The sequence below is a fragment of the Erigeron canadensis genome, chromosome 4 (genome assembly GCF_010389155.1).
Source record: "Erigeron canadensis isolate Cc75 chromosome 4, C_canadensis_v1, whole genome shotgun sequence".
Taxonomy (NCBI): Eukaryota; Viridiplantae; Streptophyta; class Magnoliopsida; order Asterales; family Asteraceae; genus Erigeron; species Erigeron canadensis.
Genome location: NC_057764.1, coordinates 40,161,287 through 40,179,984, shown reverse-complemented (window position 1 = coordinate 40,179,984; position 18,698 = coordinate 40,161,287). Strand labels below are relative to the sequence as shown.

General features: G+C 33.8%; 1 protein-coding gene across 2 annotated transcripts; it reads right to left on the bottom strand.

Moving 5' to 3' along the window:
• Positions 1–1,141: 1,141 nt before the first annotated feature.
• Positions 1,142–18,664, bottom strand: LOC122595626. 2 transcript variants are annotated; one of them, XM_043768031.1, is made up of 7 exons: positions 18,421–18,664; positions 16,889–18,294; positions 14,269–14,373; positions 13,444–13,674; positions 12,441–12,614; positions 2,574–2,680; positions 1,142–2,166 (listed from the first exon to the last, which is right to left on the bottom strand). In XM_043768031.1, exons 3-7 carry the CDS (start codon positions 14,368–14,370, stop codon positions 1,380–1,382), a joined length of 1,401 nt encoding a protein of 466 aa, XP_043623966.1. In that variant the 5' UTR covers positions 14,371–14,373; positions 16,889–18,294; positions 18,421–18,664; the 3' UTR covers positions 1,142–1,379. The 2 variants fall into 2 exon arrangements, with proteins under 2 accessions (XP_043623966.1, XP_043623967.1); XM_043768032.1 differs by lacking the exons at positions 1,142–2,166; positions 2,574–2,680 and adding exons at positions 11,460–11,971; positions 12,217–12,323.
• Positions 18,665–18,698: the final 34 nt, after the last annotated feature.

The window sequence follows — 18,698 nt, the reverse complement described above, 5'->3', positions numbered from 1 at the left end:
GTTCGTCCCACGACGTGGCACCTCCACGTCTTAGGCCATATACATTGGTGAACAAAACTACAAGTCGGTTGGAGAAAGTGGGCTAGGCCCATCAATTTTCTTCCATAATTTGCACGACTTGTTTACTTTGGCAATCAGTTTGGATATTTTTAATTAATGATTTAATGTGGGTTGAAGTCTTTTGATGGGTATATAAAATTAATTTAATATTATAAAATATTGATTTTGGTTGGGTTGTTAGTAAAAATTGATTTTAATGGGTTAGATAGATAGAGGAAAGAGAAATTAATTTATTAGTGAATAATATTGTTGAGTTTGGTTGTGAATGGAGATGGTCTTAGAAACATTGTTGGGATGAGGTTTGATTCGTGAAACTAAGCGTCATTGAGACGTCAATACAAAACAAATTGTTGAGTGATAAATATCATCAGATTTCAACATGTATTATTATCTATAATATGTTTATCTCGTTTATTATGTATGAAAATAATCTAGTTCTTGAAATAAATTCTTCTCATAATATCATATTGAACATCGATATTGGGTAGTTGCCAAAAATGAATCAAGTTTGTGAAAAAGGAAAAGTACCTTCTTTTCATTAGATTGGATAGGTTTAGATACTGAAAATTTTATAGATAATCGACAATTAGAGTAATAGTTTATGTAAAAGACGGCCAATTGTGCATCACTGAGTTCTGATAACGACAATCAATCAAAAAGTCATATGTATCAGGTGAAGAAAATGTGATCAATATGTATGATCTATTTTATTATATCGATAATAAATGACATGATTGCAAGACAAAGACCCGTGGAATGTGGATACATTGAACTTCTCATAAATCATAATGAAGTTAACGATCTATCTTAGGTGTGTGCACCTGCATAAATATTGAACCAAAACAGGACACTAAGTCACTAAGTAACAGATCATAGATCATGAAAATATTCTCAAAACATGGGCAGTGAGTTAGACGACAATACATAAACTCGTCTTAATTATGAAGAACTTAAAATTTTGGAATACTATATACTAACCTGAAAACCTTTTTTTAGAGCAGTCTAAACTATCCGCCAAATCAAACATAACAAAACTCAAAGGATTGAGGTAACCCCAAAACTAACATTATGCTCAGAAAAATAAAATTAAGAGACAAATCCAAAATCCATAAATCTATTAAGGTCTGAGTCTAAGGACGTATAAGGTACGAAAAGATACGGCCTATCAACATAAACTAAAAAATCATCATGTTTATAAACGAAATAAGTAACCGTAAACCTATTGACAGCTTGATAAAAAGAAAACCAATGCACGATATGCACATTTCCAAATCAGTATGTACTCCGATCCATATCTACAACGTCTAAGTCACGTCTAGTTAGGATCCAAAATTATAGCCATCGTCGGAGGAATCATTAAAAATCCTAGGTAGAGAGGTAATCCTAGGAAGCTGATGCAGCAAATCATTAAACGAGTCATTCCTTGACATACCAAAAGTATCGTTGTCCATGGGAATCGGAGTACAATCTATGGTGGAATAGTCGTATACATTATGCCAACCATGTACCAGATCATTCTGACTCTGATTCTGAATCATCTCGATATCCCCCCCATGGTCATTATTTCCATCTTGAAGAAGATTGCAGAGTGAGTTGACCCTTGACATGAGATTTTCCTCATCTGAAGTTGTAGTACACTGCACATCGCTCAGTAGAATCTGGCAAATGTTCTCAAGCATATCATCCTGGTTAACTCCAACCGACACATTCTCAAAAAAGGGTAAAACCTGATCAGGATTTTTCTCTGAAATACAGTGTCCAATATGGTTTACAAGATCAGTTACCGACTTGTTTTGCTGGAAGCTTGGCGTGTTCCCCTGTCTGATGGTATTTTCAAAACTATACTGTTTTGTATAATCTCCATGGACCAAATTCGGAGTGCCCATGTTCTGCATAACAGATATTGGGGATAAGTCTGCAGGTTGATTAAGAACATTACCATTTGACATATTATAGCGATCCTTAATAATGGAAACATTTTGTCCAAATGGCATTTCCATGAATTTTTCTTGTTGTTCGCTAATATGTTTGAGGCGTGTATCACATTGGACTAGTTTTTCATAATGCTTATTGAGCACGCCTGGTGCACATTGTAGATAATGTTCACTGCAGAAAGCCACCACATCAGTAAAATCGGTCATTAAAAAGGTGTAATAAGCAAGGAATACGAGATACATTCAACAACTCTCTATTCAAAAGTCATACAAACATGAAAATTAGCTTAGTTGAGGCAGCTTACATGGTCTTAACATGTACGAATTTGTGTATTTTAACTGGTTATCTGATGATTGCGACCTTAATCGTCCTTTATTGTTTAGATAAAAAAGATTTTGCTGTTCATAATCTAAATTGTGCCAGATTATTTTATTAGGGTAGTCCAATTATTAATTGGATCAAATTAAGCTTGTCATCCACTACTAGTTGTAACAGATCAAGTTTTTGATCCAACAAGTAACAAGTGAGACTGCCAATCAGGGTTATAATGTACAAATAAGGTTGAAAGGATGGATTACCTATATTTGGTTGCTTCTCCATTAGTAAAATCACAAGTTGCTTGCCAAAGAGTGTGCTTTCTAGGCTGTGGATTAGTCTCCCTGAAGAAAAGTGGCTGCTTACCAAGCTGAAATAAACAAAACACAAAGAAAAAAAATGTGAAATTTGATGTCATATATAACCAACGATATATAGAAGAAAGATACATGTATACTTGTGTCTTGTTTAGAATTTTCAAAGTCTTTGTTTCTTAACTTTGACCTTAAATATATTTTTTTGTGACATATACTACTTGATGAAAACTACATCGATGAAAACACATTTAAATCTCAATCAATTCATATACTCTTCATCAAGTATTATATAACATAAACAAAAATATTTAAAGTCAAAGGTTAAAAAGAAAGACTTTGAAAATGAAAAGATGACACTGAAAAATTCAAAACAATGGAAATTTTTAAAGATACATATAGACAATGGAAGCAATAACATATACCACAACAGTTAAGGTACCAGGCCCTTTATCCGGACAGTTTGCATGCAGTCCAACAATGTCTGACCACTGGATCTCTATCTTACTCTTTAGTCCACCATCTAGCACTTCCCATACCAGCTTATGTTTTGCAAAGTAACACTTTGCCACCAGATCACCTTCATGTTGTGATACATACTGCAACAATGAACGATTTTCCGCTATACTTCAATACAATTTATTAGAAAAAAAAAATCAGAAGTGGCATATTGGGCAAATTAGGCGTATTTGGAACCTGTCAAAATATGTTATGGGTCTGAACGAATTGACTTAAAGCGGATTTATGTCCAAAAGTTTGAAATTTAATTTTTTATAAAATAATGATATGCATCAGTTTTAACTATAATGTTAGATTAAAACATAACCAAAATATCGGAATGACCTCTAAACAAAAACATATGCCAAGAGTAATTAGAATTTTATGCATACCTTCCATTTCACAATCCTAAAAAACTAATTAATGGGTCAGTAAATTAGTCCTCTGTATATATACAAAAACATATATAAGCTTTGAGAATACATATATATACCTCCCATTTGCCAATCTTTAAGAGTAGAGCAGAAAAGTTAGACGCCTTTAACTTATCAATGGGACCAGCAGCAGCAGCTGATGAATTAGTAGTCCTGCTCCTTGCCTTATTAACATCCTTCTTATTTACCACTTGATTATTTTCAACAGCTGGCGAAACAGCATTATTATTAACATTATTAGCTGCTGCCGCTTGGTTAAGCCTCGCTTGAATTAGCTCCAACAGTGATGGGCTTTTCTTCAGATTCAAACCCAGACATGGCTCATTGATGAGCAACTGATAGTTAGAAATGTCAGAAATTGTAACCGGCAACTCCTCACTATCAACGTGCCACTACGTACGTACAAGTCAATAAATATATAATCAGTATATAATCGACATCGATATATCTCCTTGCCAAAATCATAACTTGCTTCCTATTATTAGGCTTAGGTAATTAAATCATAATATCAATTCATCCTTTCACAGATCAATTCTTTCATATGATATAATAACATCTATTAATTAATTTCTAATAAAGCAAAAATACAACCAAATCCCATATACAGCTTTTCTGTTGTGTGAGATGCAAATACTACTTTTACTTTTTTAACTCAACTAGCTAGGGTCATTACAGACTGAAAAAGTTATTTGATGTGAGAATTAATAGCTATTATCAGATTAATTAAGTGGAACTAAGTAATAAAATGGGTTGTAGAAGATAGTGTTTTGGATGTGCTTTTGATGTTTGAAGTCAACATTGGTGTTCACATGTCAAAAGGGATTCTGTGTTATAGAGATTTAAGGAAGTATAAGTTCTTGTGCTCTTCTTGCAGACTATCTCACTTGTCGGTATTTTTCAGGTTACTATACAGTTCATTGCTATGATGGATGTAAAGAGATTCAACCAAGAATGCAACGAAGGTGTTCACAAAAAATGTAAAACATCTTAACTTTGTATCCGACCTTTCAATAGCAAGATAATATAGTTAATGAAATACAACTTCTCTAAAATACAATTCGTTAACCTGGCCATTGGCTGGGAATTATTATTAAAGTTAAAACAAGTCAACTAAGAACAACTTAATTAGAATATACTAGAAAATGACAACATCCTTAAATAACAAGTGGTCCTGACCACCTGAAAGTGATTATTAGTTATAGCACAAAGCAGCCTTTTTAATAATTTACGAGAGTAAGTTTCCGCGTGTTGCGGCGGTGAGATGGTGAGGTGATAGGTCATAAAGTGTGATAGGTCATAGAGTGTAATAGCCAAATGCCTTAGCCGTACGAGCTCCGCCCTTAGATTTAAAAATTCGTTGAAAGTATATCGAATGACATCTCTAATGAAAGAGCATGAAATTTTAAGAACACCTATATAATTTTTATGATTTATCGATGTACGGTTTTTGAGATAAAAGATTTTGAATGAATTGGGGGATTAAATGATTTATGGAGGAGAGAGAAAAAAAAATGACTGATTGAGATTTGAAGAGATAAAAAGTAATATAGTTATTTTAGATAAATATATAATATATATGAGGCATTTTAGAGAAGTAAATGTTGAAACTTAAATTTAGACAAAGACTTTTGCTTTATAATATAGTAAGTATAGATATACAAATTTAATCTAACATGAACTGCATATCACGTTTTACACACTATTAAATCCAAAAGCTATTATAATGAATCTCATGATAAACTCAAGCAGAGCGTCATAAAAAAAAAAGAAGATATAGATTCATCATGCTAACCCATAAGCTACAAGTGACACAACTGTCTCTTTCGGAAATAATTATGCTACTGTTGAAAACAATGGCTAACGGAATTACAAGATGAACAAAGTGTACATACACATGCATTATTAAAGGGCCGGCCGGTCTCTACAATAGTCCTCTAGTAACAATATTAATTACATGAAAATCTACTACTTTTACCATTACTAAATTTTGTATCTTCATCGTCAATCTTATAATTAGTTGTGTAGATGCAAGTCTTTCTACGTTTCCCAGTCATATCCATGCATCAACATTATAAGAATTAATTACTACAGATATAGATTCATGTACGTGTAGAGGTATATATATATTCTAAAAACAACAGCAAAATCATCTACAAAAATGATAAAGCAAATAAATCAAAACCTCGTTAAGTGGCGATGATTTAGATCGTTTGTGATCCGGCCACTCTTGATCACCAAAACCCACTTCAAAAGTTGAACAACGCTTGTCTCGTGGCCAATCCAGCATTTCCTCATCCTCATTACCATTATAATTATTATTGCTCGTGTTCTCCGACCACCTTGATAATTCAACCATGTTGGATCACTTCAAAAAGAATATAGAAAAAAAAAATGATCTAGTGTATATATATATATATATAATATAATAAATTCGGTACGTGTATTGTGGGGGTGTAAAAAAAACCCTAAATTTGATCTAAAAACATGCACAATTTTGACGCGAGAGAGACTTTCGAGGAAACGGAGTATATATGTTTAAAAAGAGGATGTGAGAAGGATATTGTTTTCACTTCCATATTTAAGTGAAGTTGGACTCTCTATTGATTCTTAGATGGATAAAAGATACGAGTTTCAATTTATGCAGATTACGTCTTACTTTTCATACTAATATAATAATATGTTTATTAAATATAATCATTAATCTCCTTGATTAATGTTAATGAAACTAGTCCTATTGTTTCTACATATATTCATATATATACATTATTATATTAATATTAATTTACTTATTTGAACCGTCTGCCATATATAAATTAATTAAAATTATGATAGGTTTTTAACAAGTATCCATTTATTAGGACCTATTGATTTTCATATAATAATATAATATTGTAATGGTATCTGTCAAAATTAATAGATCGATATATTTCCTTAATGATGAGTTGATGATGTAGAATTAAATTATACGAGTAATTCGATTCCCCCAAACTCGACACTCTTTCCATAACACCCTCTTTTATTTATAAAATATAAAATAATTATAATTAAGAGGGGTTTCGGGTTAATAACAGTACCATATATCAACAAAACATTTTTAATGAAAACCCGAAGACCAAATAATGTTCATAACGAAATAGAATTTTAGTTAGACCCATAATATAATTGTTTACTATTTCATATTTTCATGAGTGAGTTTTCAAATATTACATTGAAACAAAGAGCACAACAAACAAAATTACTACATTATATAATGAGCGGGTCAAAATTTCGTACTTCCTCGGTCGTTCCATTAGACATCCAGTTTTAGTTTTTCGAAGCTAGCTTTTTTGTAACTTTGATCGTAAAATACTTTTGTTTGTCTAGCTTGTATAATATTTGATAATAGTCATATGAGTTGATTGAGGTATAGATGTGTTTTCACCTGGTATAACTTTTATAAAGCATTACATATATAATGCAATAAAATATTTATAAGGGCGAAATTATATATAAAAAAAAATTTTACCTTAAAAATTGAACCTTTCTAATAGAACCGATGGAATAGTCTTTTACTGGTTAGTTTTTAAAAATGATTATCTTTAAAATTTTAGACACAAAAAATGACTCTTTAATTGCAGTAGTTTGAAAAGTAGGTAGACTATAGCTAGTAAAACAAACACATAATTAAAAAGAAAAAAGAAAACACACGTACGTTCTGAAACGATATGTAAATTTCTTTCGGGCCATAGTGCTGGTAGTAGAAGAACCAGATTTCGGAAAACAACGCATAATACACTATAAGAATTGGTTTTGGACACCGGTTTCATAATTGATTTTGGGCACAGTCTGACTTAGGAATGGGGCCAATGCAATACTCCTAATTTAGTCCCAATATTTTGAGGACTGTTTTCAAGTCAAGCTAGGACCAATTTTAATAATTTTAGATTGATTTTTTTATTCCTACTTGCAGTAATTAAGGTCCAGTTCCATAAAACACAATGGATCACATCGTTAACCACAGTAACACATTAACTCCCTCTATTTTGAGAATATTTTATGAACGTGCAATACTTTTATGAAGTGACCAAGTTCGACTCACTTTCTACGTACAAAACCATATAGTATCAATTCAGTACTAAATATATATGCTATGAGATGTCGACTAGCGTTGCGTGATCACTTAAAAAGTACAATTCGATGTGGACTTGTATTAAACAACGAACTAACACGTTTTTATTGTTTGACATAGCAAATGTTTAAACAAGTGGGCTTATATTTATGTTATAAATTACGTAAGTTAGATTTCAAGTATGTTGATAAAGCCTTAAGAGATCCTTTGTTTTTTTAATTATTTTAATAATGGAATTTTGATGAAAATGAATTTAAGATTGACTTGAAGACGACAAGAAACGAATCCTAAATTTCTTCTCATCAAATTACATTGAAATATTTGAACTAAATGACACTTTGATGTTTTGTTATGTGTGTATATCACTACGGAAGTCCAATTTTTTTTTTTTTTGTTACATGCTGGACTTCAACCCATCACCTTTCTATTACTTTTATTATTATTATTTTTTTAATATTTCCTGAAGTCACATCATTTTTAAGGAATTCCTCGGTCTCGTCGTTGTAGCTCCCACTATTAATGTACAATTTGAACGTTTAAGAGGATGTTTGTAAGTTTTGAAATGATTTTTTTTATTATTATGTTTGTAAAGAGCAGATAATTTAAAAAAGTATTTATTTAAAAAAGTGGTTATTTACTATGAAAACGCAGTTTTGAAGAAGCATATACATACATGTTTTTTCGAAATGCAGTTTTGAGAACACAAAATTTATTTTAAAAATACAAAATTTATATTGTAAATGCAATACCATACACCCCTAAATGGCATTGATTGCACGTTTAAGGCACTTTCCTATGAATTGAGAGATATGTATAACATGTATCCTACGCCTTGCTTATAGTACTCTTCAAGACAAGAAGTGATTCTCGATCTTAGCCGGAAAATCCAACCAGGGGCATATAGAACCCCGATATAGCTAGCCAATCTACCAATCAAACTTGGCTTCGTGTATGGCGCCTAAAGCGTCGGTATTTCTTATATCTTTCGACCTGAGGACATATATAAGTCTAGATATTTCGAGCCGTTGTGAATCCAACTTTTAACTTAAATCGTTCTTGACATCATCAAATATATATGGGAGCAAGAATATTACATGCTTCCACAGTTAACGGCTCTTATACTAATTGTTGGATTCTTTTTCAATTTTTAGCTATGATGGTTTACTGATGGAAAGTTTATTAGTAGAAGTTTGATGCAATTTTGTAAACCATGATCAAGGAAATATTTAGAATGAAATGTTTTTTGGTTCCTGTGTTATCATACCATTTGCAATTTTGATACAAACAGGTGAAAAGTGGCAAAACGTATCCTTGTGATATCACACATGTTGTAATTTTGGTCCAAAAGTAATGTGCCGTTTATTTTCATCGTTAAATATATCATGTGAGAGGCACGTGATGGACAATACTGTCTTTTCGTCTAAACGATGACTATTCTTACAACATATATCATCATCATCATCATCAAATTACTTATATAAATGTCTCAATTTAATTAAGTAAAACCAAAACACTCCTCCATCATTTTCATATTTTTCAAATTTCATTTCAATCCACCAAACAAATCCATAAGGCTATTATATCTTTATTTGAATTAATTATTCAAGGGTTATGTATATATAACCTGACCATAAGTACCACCAAATTCCGACCATCACGGATCTCAAAGGGCGGTGGCGGTGTGGATTTGAAGGGCAACTGCGGCGGTGGTGGATTTGAAGGGCGGTGACGGCGGCGACGGTGGATCTGAAGGGTAGCAAAAGCATCAACAACAACAAATCAAAAAAAAAAATCATTAAGGTTTTGGGATTCTAATCGAAAAACACATCAACGCCTACCACAGAAAGTGGGTGTGGTGGTGGTTCCAGCTCTGATGCTTTACGGTGCTGGTGGTTTCAGTTTTGCTAGTTGTTTCTGCCGTAAGTTAGATGATAACGATGTAAATCTGTGTATTTGTTTAACATTTGTGTATGATGTGAAGAGCACCACATCCTCAAAATTGAAGATTTTACGTTGTCGATCATTCACCAATCACAACACTTAACAGCCGTACCCTATTTCCATTTTTAAACAACATGCCCCATTTTCAATTTCATTAGTTTTAGTTTTATTTATTGTTATTTCATTTAGTTTTTGTTTTTGTTTACCAAAGCGTCACGACAACATCCAAAGGTCACCCTTGGATTCTTAGGGGGGCAAGGAAGAGGCTTGACTAAGATTATGGGAAAAACAACAACCAAAACTTATTTGGGAAGAATCCCGATCGAAGTGTAATTGGGGGTGGTTTTTGGTAGGAATAATGGCACCTGAATGTCTTTATCTATGACCAAATGGTTATGTAATGTAACTATCTACTAAAGTGGCTATGTAATATAAGATCTTTCACTTTTCGGGTTATGCTATGTAACTGACCGGGTAACACCAGTTTTAGTTACCGGTTTGGCTACGTGTTCTGCTCTTGGGATGACATCATGACATCCTTCACATGTATATATAAATAGATCATTTCAATCTTTATAAATCGAATCACTTTTTCATTTCAATGTTAATCAAGTATAAATGAGACAGTGATATAGCTCCCATTATATGACGACGATGATGTTGAATAGATTTGAAAGATTGTTGCCGGCAGCGATGAAGCACCCATTTCTGGTCCTTGGAGACGTCGCCAGATTTCGGTGACTTTTTCTAGATTCCGGTGACTATTTTCAGTTTCCGGTGACCCTCTCCAGATTCCGATGAATCTATCCTGTTTCCGGTGACTCTCTCTAAATTCCGGTGACACTTTTCCAACAAATTTTTAGTTTCCAGTTACTCTTCTCCAATAATCTTGATGTACAAACTAAAAATTCAAACCCATTTATATTAATCAATACGAATATACGAAACCCATTTAGAATCAAACACAAATAGAAAAACCCATTTGTACAAAAAAATACAAACATAAACACAGATCCTTTCATTGGTGAGCAAGGAAGCGGCGACCGTAATTCTTTGATGATACTATAAAGATAATAACCGATTACATATCTGTTGCTGGTGGGATTTGTAGATCTCGGAGGTTACATATGTGTCAAGGAAGACAAAGGGGGTCAAGGAAGATAGATGTATATACATATACATATATATTCTATATTTATATTTATATTTAGTTATAGAGATAAAACATGTGGAAGGAGAAGCAATATTGGAAGAAGATAACATGAAGGTCGGCTCTTTGTTTTTCTTGTTTTTTTGGTGTTTCTTTAAGTTATAGTTCACGTCATTTTTAATTGTGAGTGAGCATGCCATGTGGGTGAAATTTTAAATGAAAATGAAGTGGTAACCGGCTACCTCTTTAGCTGGTTAACCGTTATATAACATAACCCGAAAAATGAAGGATCTTACATTACATAGCCACTCAGTAGGTGGTTACATTACATAACCATTTGGTCATAAGTGATTATATTTAGGTGTCATTATCCCTTTTTGGTATATATATAGGTGAGAGAGTGTAAATGACTCAACTACCTCGCAGGTGAGACGCACATGGGGCTTTAACGGCTGAATTCTAACAACACGTTACTTTTGGAACAAAATTGCAACAACTGTGATATCACAGGGATACGTTTCGCTACTTTTCACATGTTTGTATCAAAGTTGTAAATGGTATGATAACATAAGGACCAAAAATGCAATTTGTTCAAATAGTTATAAGCTATTCTTTTTTATTAATTGTTTTTATAACATATATACAAAATACACGAAGTAACATATATACACGTGATTATACGTGCTTACAAATAAGCTCGCGCACTATATGATTGAAGAGTACTATTTAATTAATGGCTCCTGCTTGATCACTTGATCCCAGCTCATGCATAGGAATCGGACTACAGTTCCACAGGGATTCCAAGGTGGAATACTCAATTTCATCATCCTGAAGAAGATTGCACAAGGAGTTAATTCTTGACATGAGACTTTCGTCATCTGAAGCTCTAGTAGGCTCACTTGGTAGAATATCTGAATTAATGTTCTCGAGCATATTGTCCTGGTTGACTCCAACCGACACATTCTCGGAAAAGGGTGAAACCGGAGAAGGTTTTTTTTCTGAAATACGGTGTCCAATGTGGTTTAGAAGACTGGATATCGACACGTTTCGGGAGAGGCTCGGAGTGTTGACCTGCCTAATCTTATTTGACCCTTTTGTTGCAAGTTGAAAGTTCAATTCTGTGCCTTGTGGTTGGCTAAGATGGCAAGGAATGTATTTGATTAGTTTTTCATAATGCTTCTTTAGAATGCCTGGTGCACACTTTATACAATGTTCCCTGCAGAAACCAACACATCAAAATGGTCATCCAAATTTTAAGCAAAGCAATAAGGATAAGATAGAACACTACAGAATTTTACTAAAATCGGGTATCGTGGACACCAATATTTTTGTACCAGTGGATAGGGTCATATGGTCTACATCTCACTCTTCCATACCTTGCTCATGGTGAAATTAAGTATCTTTACAATTGACATTGACATTATAACACAATTTTTTTTTTGAAAAAAAGGAATAATTTACATGTATTTGGTTGCTTCTCCATTAGTAAAATCACAAGTTGCTTTCCAAAGAGTGTGCTTTCTAGGCTGTGGATTAGTCTCCTTGAAGAAAAGTGGCTGTCTACCAAGCTGACAAAAAATTTAAAAAAAAAGATATCATAAAAATAAAACTAATGACATTTCAAAAGATCTTTAACAAAAAACATAACAATGAAAAGAGTAGAAAAAAGGGTATATAAATGGTACCACAATAGTTAAGGTAGCAGGCCCATGATCTGGACAGTTTGCATGCAGGCCCACAATATCTGACCATTGCATTTCTATTTTACTTTTTAATCCACCATCTAGAGTTTCCCACACAAGCTTCTGCTTTGCAAAGTAACATTTTGCTACCAGATCACCTTCATGTTTTGGTACATACTGCAACAAGATCAATTATCAGCTATGCTTCTGATTTTCATATATACCGTACATATAAAGTGGGGAGGCCCTGGGCTATCAATCTCGACCCAACCCGAAAAAAAGTAGGTTAGGGTTGTGAAATCTCGACCCGTCAACCCTCTAACTTGATTTTTTTCGGGATGGGTTTAGGTTGACCCATTGGGTTAACAGGTCGACTCGCCAACCTGATAAGAATTAAAATTTATATAATTTTTTTTAATAGGTCAACCCACCAACCCATTTGACCTGTCAACCCGCCAACCCATGACTCATTTGACCTGAAATTTACCCATCAACCCACCAACCCATGACCTATATGACCTGATTGACCTAAACTCAACCCGTTAACCCGCCAACCCATCAATCCATTTCACCCGCCAACCCAAAACTTGACCGTCAACCCGCCAACCCGATTTTTTTCAGGTTGGTGGGTTGGGTTCGGGTTGACAGGTCATGGGTCAGGGTTGAAATTTCTGACCTTAATTTTTTAGTGGGTTGGGTTAGGGTCAGAGATTTTCAACCCGTCAACCCGCGAACCCGAACCCATTGACAACCCTAGTGGGGACTCCCCATTTTTCTTTTTGCAAAGTTTTAAGAAATTTATAACGTTAGTTGTCATTTATAAACTTTTTTGTTTATTTATTTGACCTCGGCAGAGTTTTTTGTTTCCCAACTCGTCCTGGCTCCTGGGCATAAAATCCCCGGGACTGGCTCTACATATAGATTAGATAAAAGGATATCGGTCGATGTATATGTGAACAGGTTAAAAATTGACCTCTATATGCAACAAGCGCAGTTTTATGCATACCTCCCATTTTCCGATCTTTAAAAGTACAGCGGGAAAATTAGACGCCTTTATATCAATGGGACGCGAAGTCCTCTCAGCTCTTGTCTTTATATCCTTCTTAGTTTGGGCAAGCGTTGCTTCAACTAGCTCCTCCAGTATCAGACTCTTCTTCAAATTCAAACCCAACGGACGCGGACGATTGAGGGGATTGTTCTCAGAGAACAATATCGGGAATTCCTCATCAAGGCTCCACTGCGTGCAGATCACAATCAGAATTACTCATATTATCAAAACCATAACTTGTCGTTAGCTTAGACTTCAGCAACATAATCATAATCAATCCCATGTTGCTAGATTATTAAGACATTTTTAAAATGATGATAAATTGATAACTCATTTTATATGAAAATAGAAGCAAATATAACAGCAACATGTAAGTTGTCGTTAATTCTTTTTGTATGTCATATCCAAGACGTTTAAAAAATACATTCATAGATCTTCATCAAAACGTTACTGTGAATGACTCGGTGGACTTTGCCAAGTAGCTTAAAAAATAAAAATGAAAAATATAGTGGTCCTCGCATGGAAGGGGTGATGATGATTAATATGCTGCATGGACGAAAAACTAATTTTAACACAATGGGACCTTATAATCAAAAGAGGGATACAAGAATAAAACAATTTAGAAAAAGTTAAGATTAAGACCTAACTTTTATAAACATAATGCATCATATATAATTCAGGATTAACAATCCTAAGTTCCTAACTATTCTAACATTAATAATGCATAACAATTTATCATTTTATGTGTATAACATCTAGAAAAAGATAAGATGAAGACCCTACCTTGTCAACCGATGATGATTTAGACCGTTTAAGATCAGGGAACTCCTGATCACCAACAACTTCAAAAGTTATCGAACGCTTGTCACGGGGCAAATCCGTCATTTCCTGTAGTCAAAAAGTGTAAATGAATAATATAGTGTGTAAAAATGATAAATGATAGCCTTCAATAGAAAAACATGCGATTATTAAAGAGTTTAATTTGTGATTTACGTCAAGAGTCTAAGGAAACATATATAAGAGGAGGTGTGTGAGAGAGGATGTTGTGGTCACTTTTTTCTATATAACAGCGAAGTTGGAACTAAATAATTCACAAATATACTTCCAAAATTGGATATTTGGTGGGGACGAATTAGGATTGTTTGGGTTTATAACATTGTTTATATGGCGGTAAGGAAAGCAATACATGGCTTGAGAAACCGTGGCCCTCCAAACAGTGCCCAAGCCACTACCTCAGTGACGGTGTAGCAGTGTGACTTGGTACAACCATGGTCTGTAGTCTGTACAGATATACGAGTATCAACGCTACCATACTCTTCATTTATGAAAATAACTATAATACTTACTAGTTTTTAGTTGATATGGGTAAAGTGTAACAAGATTATGCATGATTTGTGTGTTACGGAAACAGGAGGTGATTATCGTATATTTTTTGATACATTTATCACGATATACAACTTATATAGCAGAATGTATAAGTTGTTAATGCAACAATATGATAGATGTAAGAATGGTACAAATATCTATACTCATTAAAAATTATCCCCCCATGTAAAAGGTTTACAAGATTTGAGACATGCGATTTTACATTTTTGCCCTTTCTCGCTCCTTTAGTCTTCCCTCTCCCAAAGAATATCTTTCAATAAATACAAATACCCTTCATTAAAAGCAGACACATTAAACATTAATATATGTCTTCTCTATACCCTAAAACACACACAACATATTAATATGGAGTCGAGAATTATGGCGCTACAACGTCTATTAATATGGATCGCGATCAAGCAAAAGTCATAATTAACGAGATTGAAAGATTTCAAGATCAAGAGGAGGTCGTAATCAATGATATTAAAAGATTTTAAGATTACAACAATCGAAACTCTCTCAATGATATCCGCCGTAACGCGCGGGTAACATGCTCGTATCAACATGGAAATGAGTGTTTACTACCAAAGAACGACAATGATGACATGTGTCCACATTTGTCCACATTTGGTTAACAGAGACCTGTGATCCAACCAAAGAACGACAATGATGACTTGGGGACAACATATATAAAGATTGTACTATGTTGAATTATGTAAAAAGATATGGCAGGCCGTCATTGGTTTGTATTACATCCAATTACATGTTTACTTATGCAAATGGTAAACTTTTCCCCACATTAGTTTTTTATAATTATATTATAATCTTTATCTTTATCTTTATATAATGGAGGAGGATCTTTTTTAAATCTCAAATTACAACTTTGAACTACTTAAATTACCCATATTCTTTTTTTACTAATTTAAACATCTCTACCTAATATACCCATAATACCCTTAAATCTCAACCACTCATTTTTCTCTCTCTTCAAATCTCAACCACTCATTTTTTCTCTCTTCTCCATAAATCATTTTATTCCTCTAATTCATTCAAAATCTTTTGTCCAAAAACCGTATATCGATAAATTATAAAAATTATATGGGTGGTCTTAAAATTTCATGTTCTTTCATCAGAGATGTCATTCGATATACTTTCGACGAATTTTTAAATTCGCGGGAGGAGCCCGTACGGCTAAGGCATTTTGGCTATCACATCTATGACTTATCACCTCCTATGACTTATCACCTTTACCATCTCACCGCCGTATTGCGCGGGCACTATGCTAGTAAGACATAAAAGACGTACACTAATTTAGCAAATATAGATATTATACTTTTCTAATGATTTAATAATTTGAATGATTTAATCAGAGATTAAAAAATTGTGAATGAAAAACACAACTCGGTTCACAAAACAAACCAAGAGTTACTTGTTACATTGAGATTCTACCATGTGCTCAAAATAAAAATATAAAAGGTATAATAAATAAAATAAGCGAGTAGCTAATTTATTATGAGTAATGATGTTGAGTGATTTGCACATCACATATTCACAATAATTACCTCATCAGACTATAAAGCAATAAGCCAATAATTGTAGCATATGGTATAGTAATACTTTTAAAGTCGATATTTTCACGATATAATTTAATCATGCAAACTATACATCATGTACACAATCCTTCAACTCCAGATTTTTCACAGGAAAATTGAAACTTAACTAATAGATACGATACGTTGTCAAACATCAGACATCGTTTATTAGCCTATTTACTGTTACCCATGCCATACAAATTGCAGAAATGGGCCATTACAGGTACGGTTAAAAATTAACCAAATTGATGTAAAATTGACATTTGACTAGGTTATGCAGGGGCCAGGGGATGCTCTACTAAATGCACATGCAGGTTTGCATAGTTGACTTCTCAAAAACATTATTCGTTTATCAGTAAAGTAACAAGCTTAGAGAACCATGCTTATAAGTGAGGTTATGTCTTCAGATCAATCACAAAAATCATATAAACAGCATAAAGACTTACCAAGTGTTGGCTTCTTCTCTGTGAACCGATGCATAAGAAGGATAAGACACTGGCAGTCTTGTTACGCAATATATCATCCTGGCTATGTGAGGAGGCGCCACTTCGGTAACAGATTCCCCATCAAAATTCTTCACTAAGCTGAACAGTGGAATCTACTGAATTGGTCTATTTGTGGCTCCCAACCAAAAGGCTCAGCCTAGCCTTTATACTTGACATCAAGAAATAACCAGACCCTTCATACTTCCACTCCCACGAATTCTGGGCATTCAACAAGTAACCTGAGCCGACATTCCTTGCAACCAGCCCAACTCAGCAAGATCTGCTGCCGAGAGTAAACTGCTCTTCAAACCCAAGTGAAAATACCCCCGATTTCATTTATTACAATCCTTTCACTAACCGTACAACAATATCGTTTTTCCAAAGCAAAATAAACTAGGAAACAAAGTTACCAACGATTGCGTTTCCAACCATACATCTAACCAACCAAATCTTACCACACCAATTATTTGCCTTATCAAGGGACATCTCCTTGCAATTCAAGAACCCAGAAATCTTGAATATTCCCTTCAAAAGCCCTGGTTGAGATAGTCTAACTGGGACGAAAGACCAGGCCTGACTACAGCTATGTATCGACCAAACCACCTTTCTCCATAGGCTATCTATATTAATACGCCACCACCACTTGGCTAACATAGCAAGTGAGCCAATACTAATACCACCAAAACCCACCAGGGCAACGTTGATATAGCCATATAGGGAAGGGAATTGTAAAACAAACCTATATTCTGCCGATGTGGGATACTACTAATTCAACAAATGTCACCCTTTCTTTCCTACATGCTTGAAGTTTTTTATTAGTAAAGCAAAGCTCTAACTTAACAATAATACGGAGTAATAAATAGTCTTGTAATATGTACATTTACTATCATTATACCTAATATTTACTTCTTAGATACACTCACATATATATTCTTCATTATCTGTTTATCTATAGTAAACATACTAACTTATGACTACTTTTTAGGCTGGCTTTCATTTGGATTTTTGAACCAAAGTTCAAATAAAAATTTAAAAGTTGAACTTAGCTTCAAACCAAATCAGCAAGCAGAAACTACACCCGTGACGTTACACAGTCATCAATTATATCCAAATATATAAAGGAGAAAACATATAGCAGAAACCTTGGGTTCAAAACAGGTCAAATATCTTCCAGTATGGATCATAACCATCAGGCAGGCAATAAACCTTCTCTTTGTAAAAAAAAAATTGATGTAGACATGTGTTCTGCTAGAGTGCATGCAGGTTCATCTTTCCCTTTTCGATTTGCCACAGACCAAAGATGCAGCAAATACATCATCTTTTGTTTCACAAACCAAACAACACTTACCGAACTCACAATTAAAATCCTGTACAAGGTAAAATCACCATTCAAAAGCCAAAACTCTTCACACAACAATAGATGTTGTAGTGAACTATTGTACAAAAAAAAAAAACTATAATAAATAAAATAAAAATAGATAAATAAAGTATACCTGGTTGGCGATTAACGGTATCAAGATAGGAACAATCTGTATGGATTTTACTACTCCTCAACGCCCCACAGACCAAAACTATTGAAGCTTCAATCCACTGTTACAATCAACGGAACCAAAAACTTCGACAACTAAACTAGAGTAATATTACTATATTGTATATCATCATGAAATCTTCCACAATGTTTAACTTAATGTTTAAAAGAATTAGAAAACATTGCCGAAAATGTTAAACATATAGTAAATCGCTCATTGATGTACTTTTGTAATTGTAATTG

Excerpts from the sequence above, each read along its gene's own strand:
- LOC122595626 (XM_043768031.1), bottom strand. The coding sequence starts at position 14,370 with ATGACGGATTTGCCCCGTGACAAGCGTTCGATAACTTTTGAAGTTGTT. Across the intron at positions 13,675-14,268 it reads AATCATCATCGGTTGACAAG|TGGAGCCTTGATGAGGAATT; the intron begins GTAGGGTCTTCA and ends ATCTGCACGCAG. Across the intron at positions 2,167-2,573 it reads GGAGAAGCAACCAAATATAG|TGAACATTATCTACAATGTG; the intron begins GTAATCCATCCT and ends GGCTTTCTGCAG.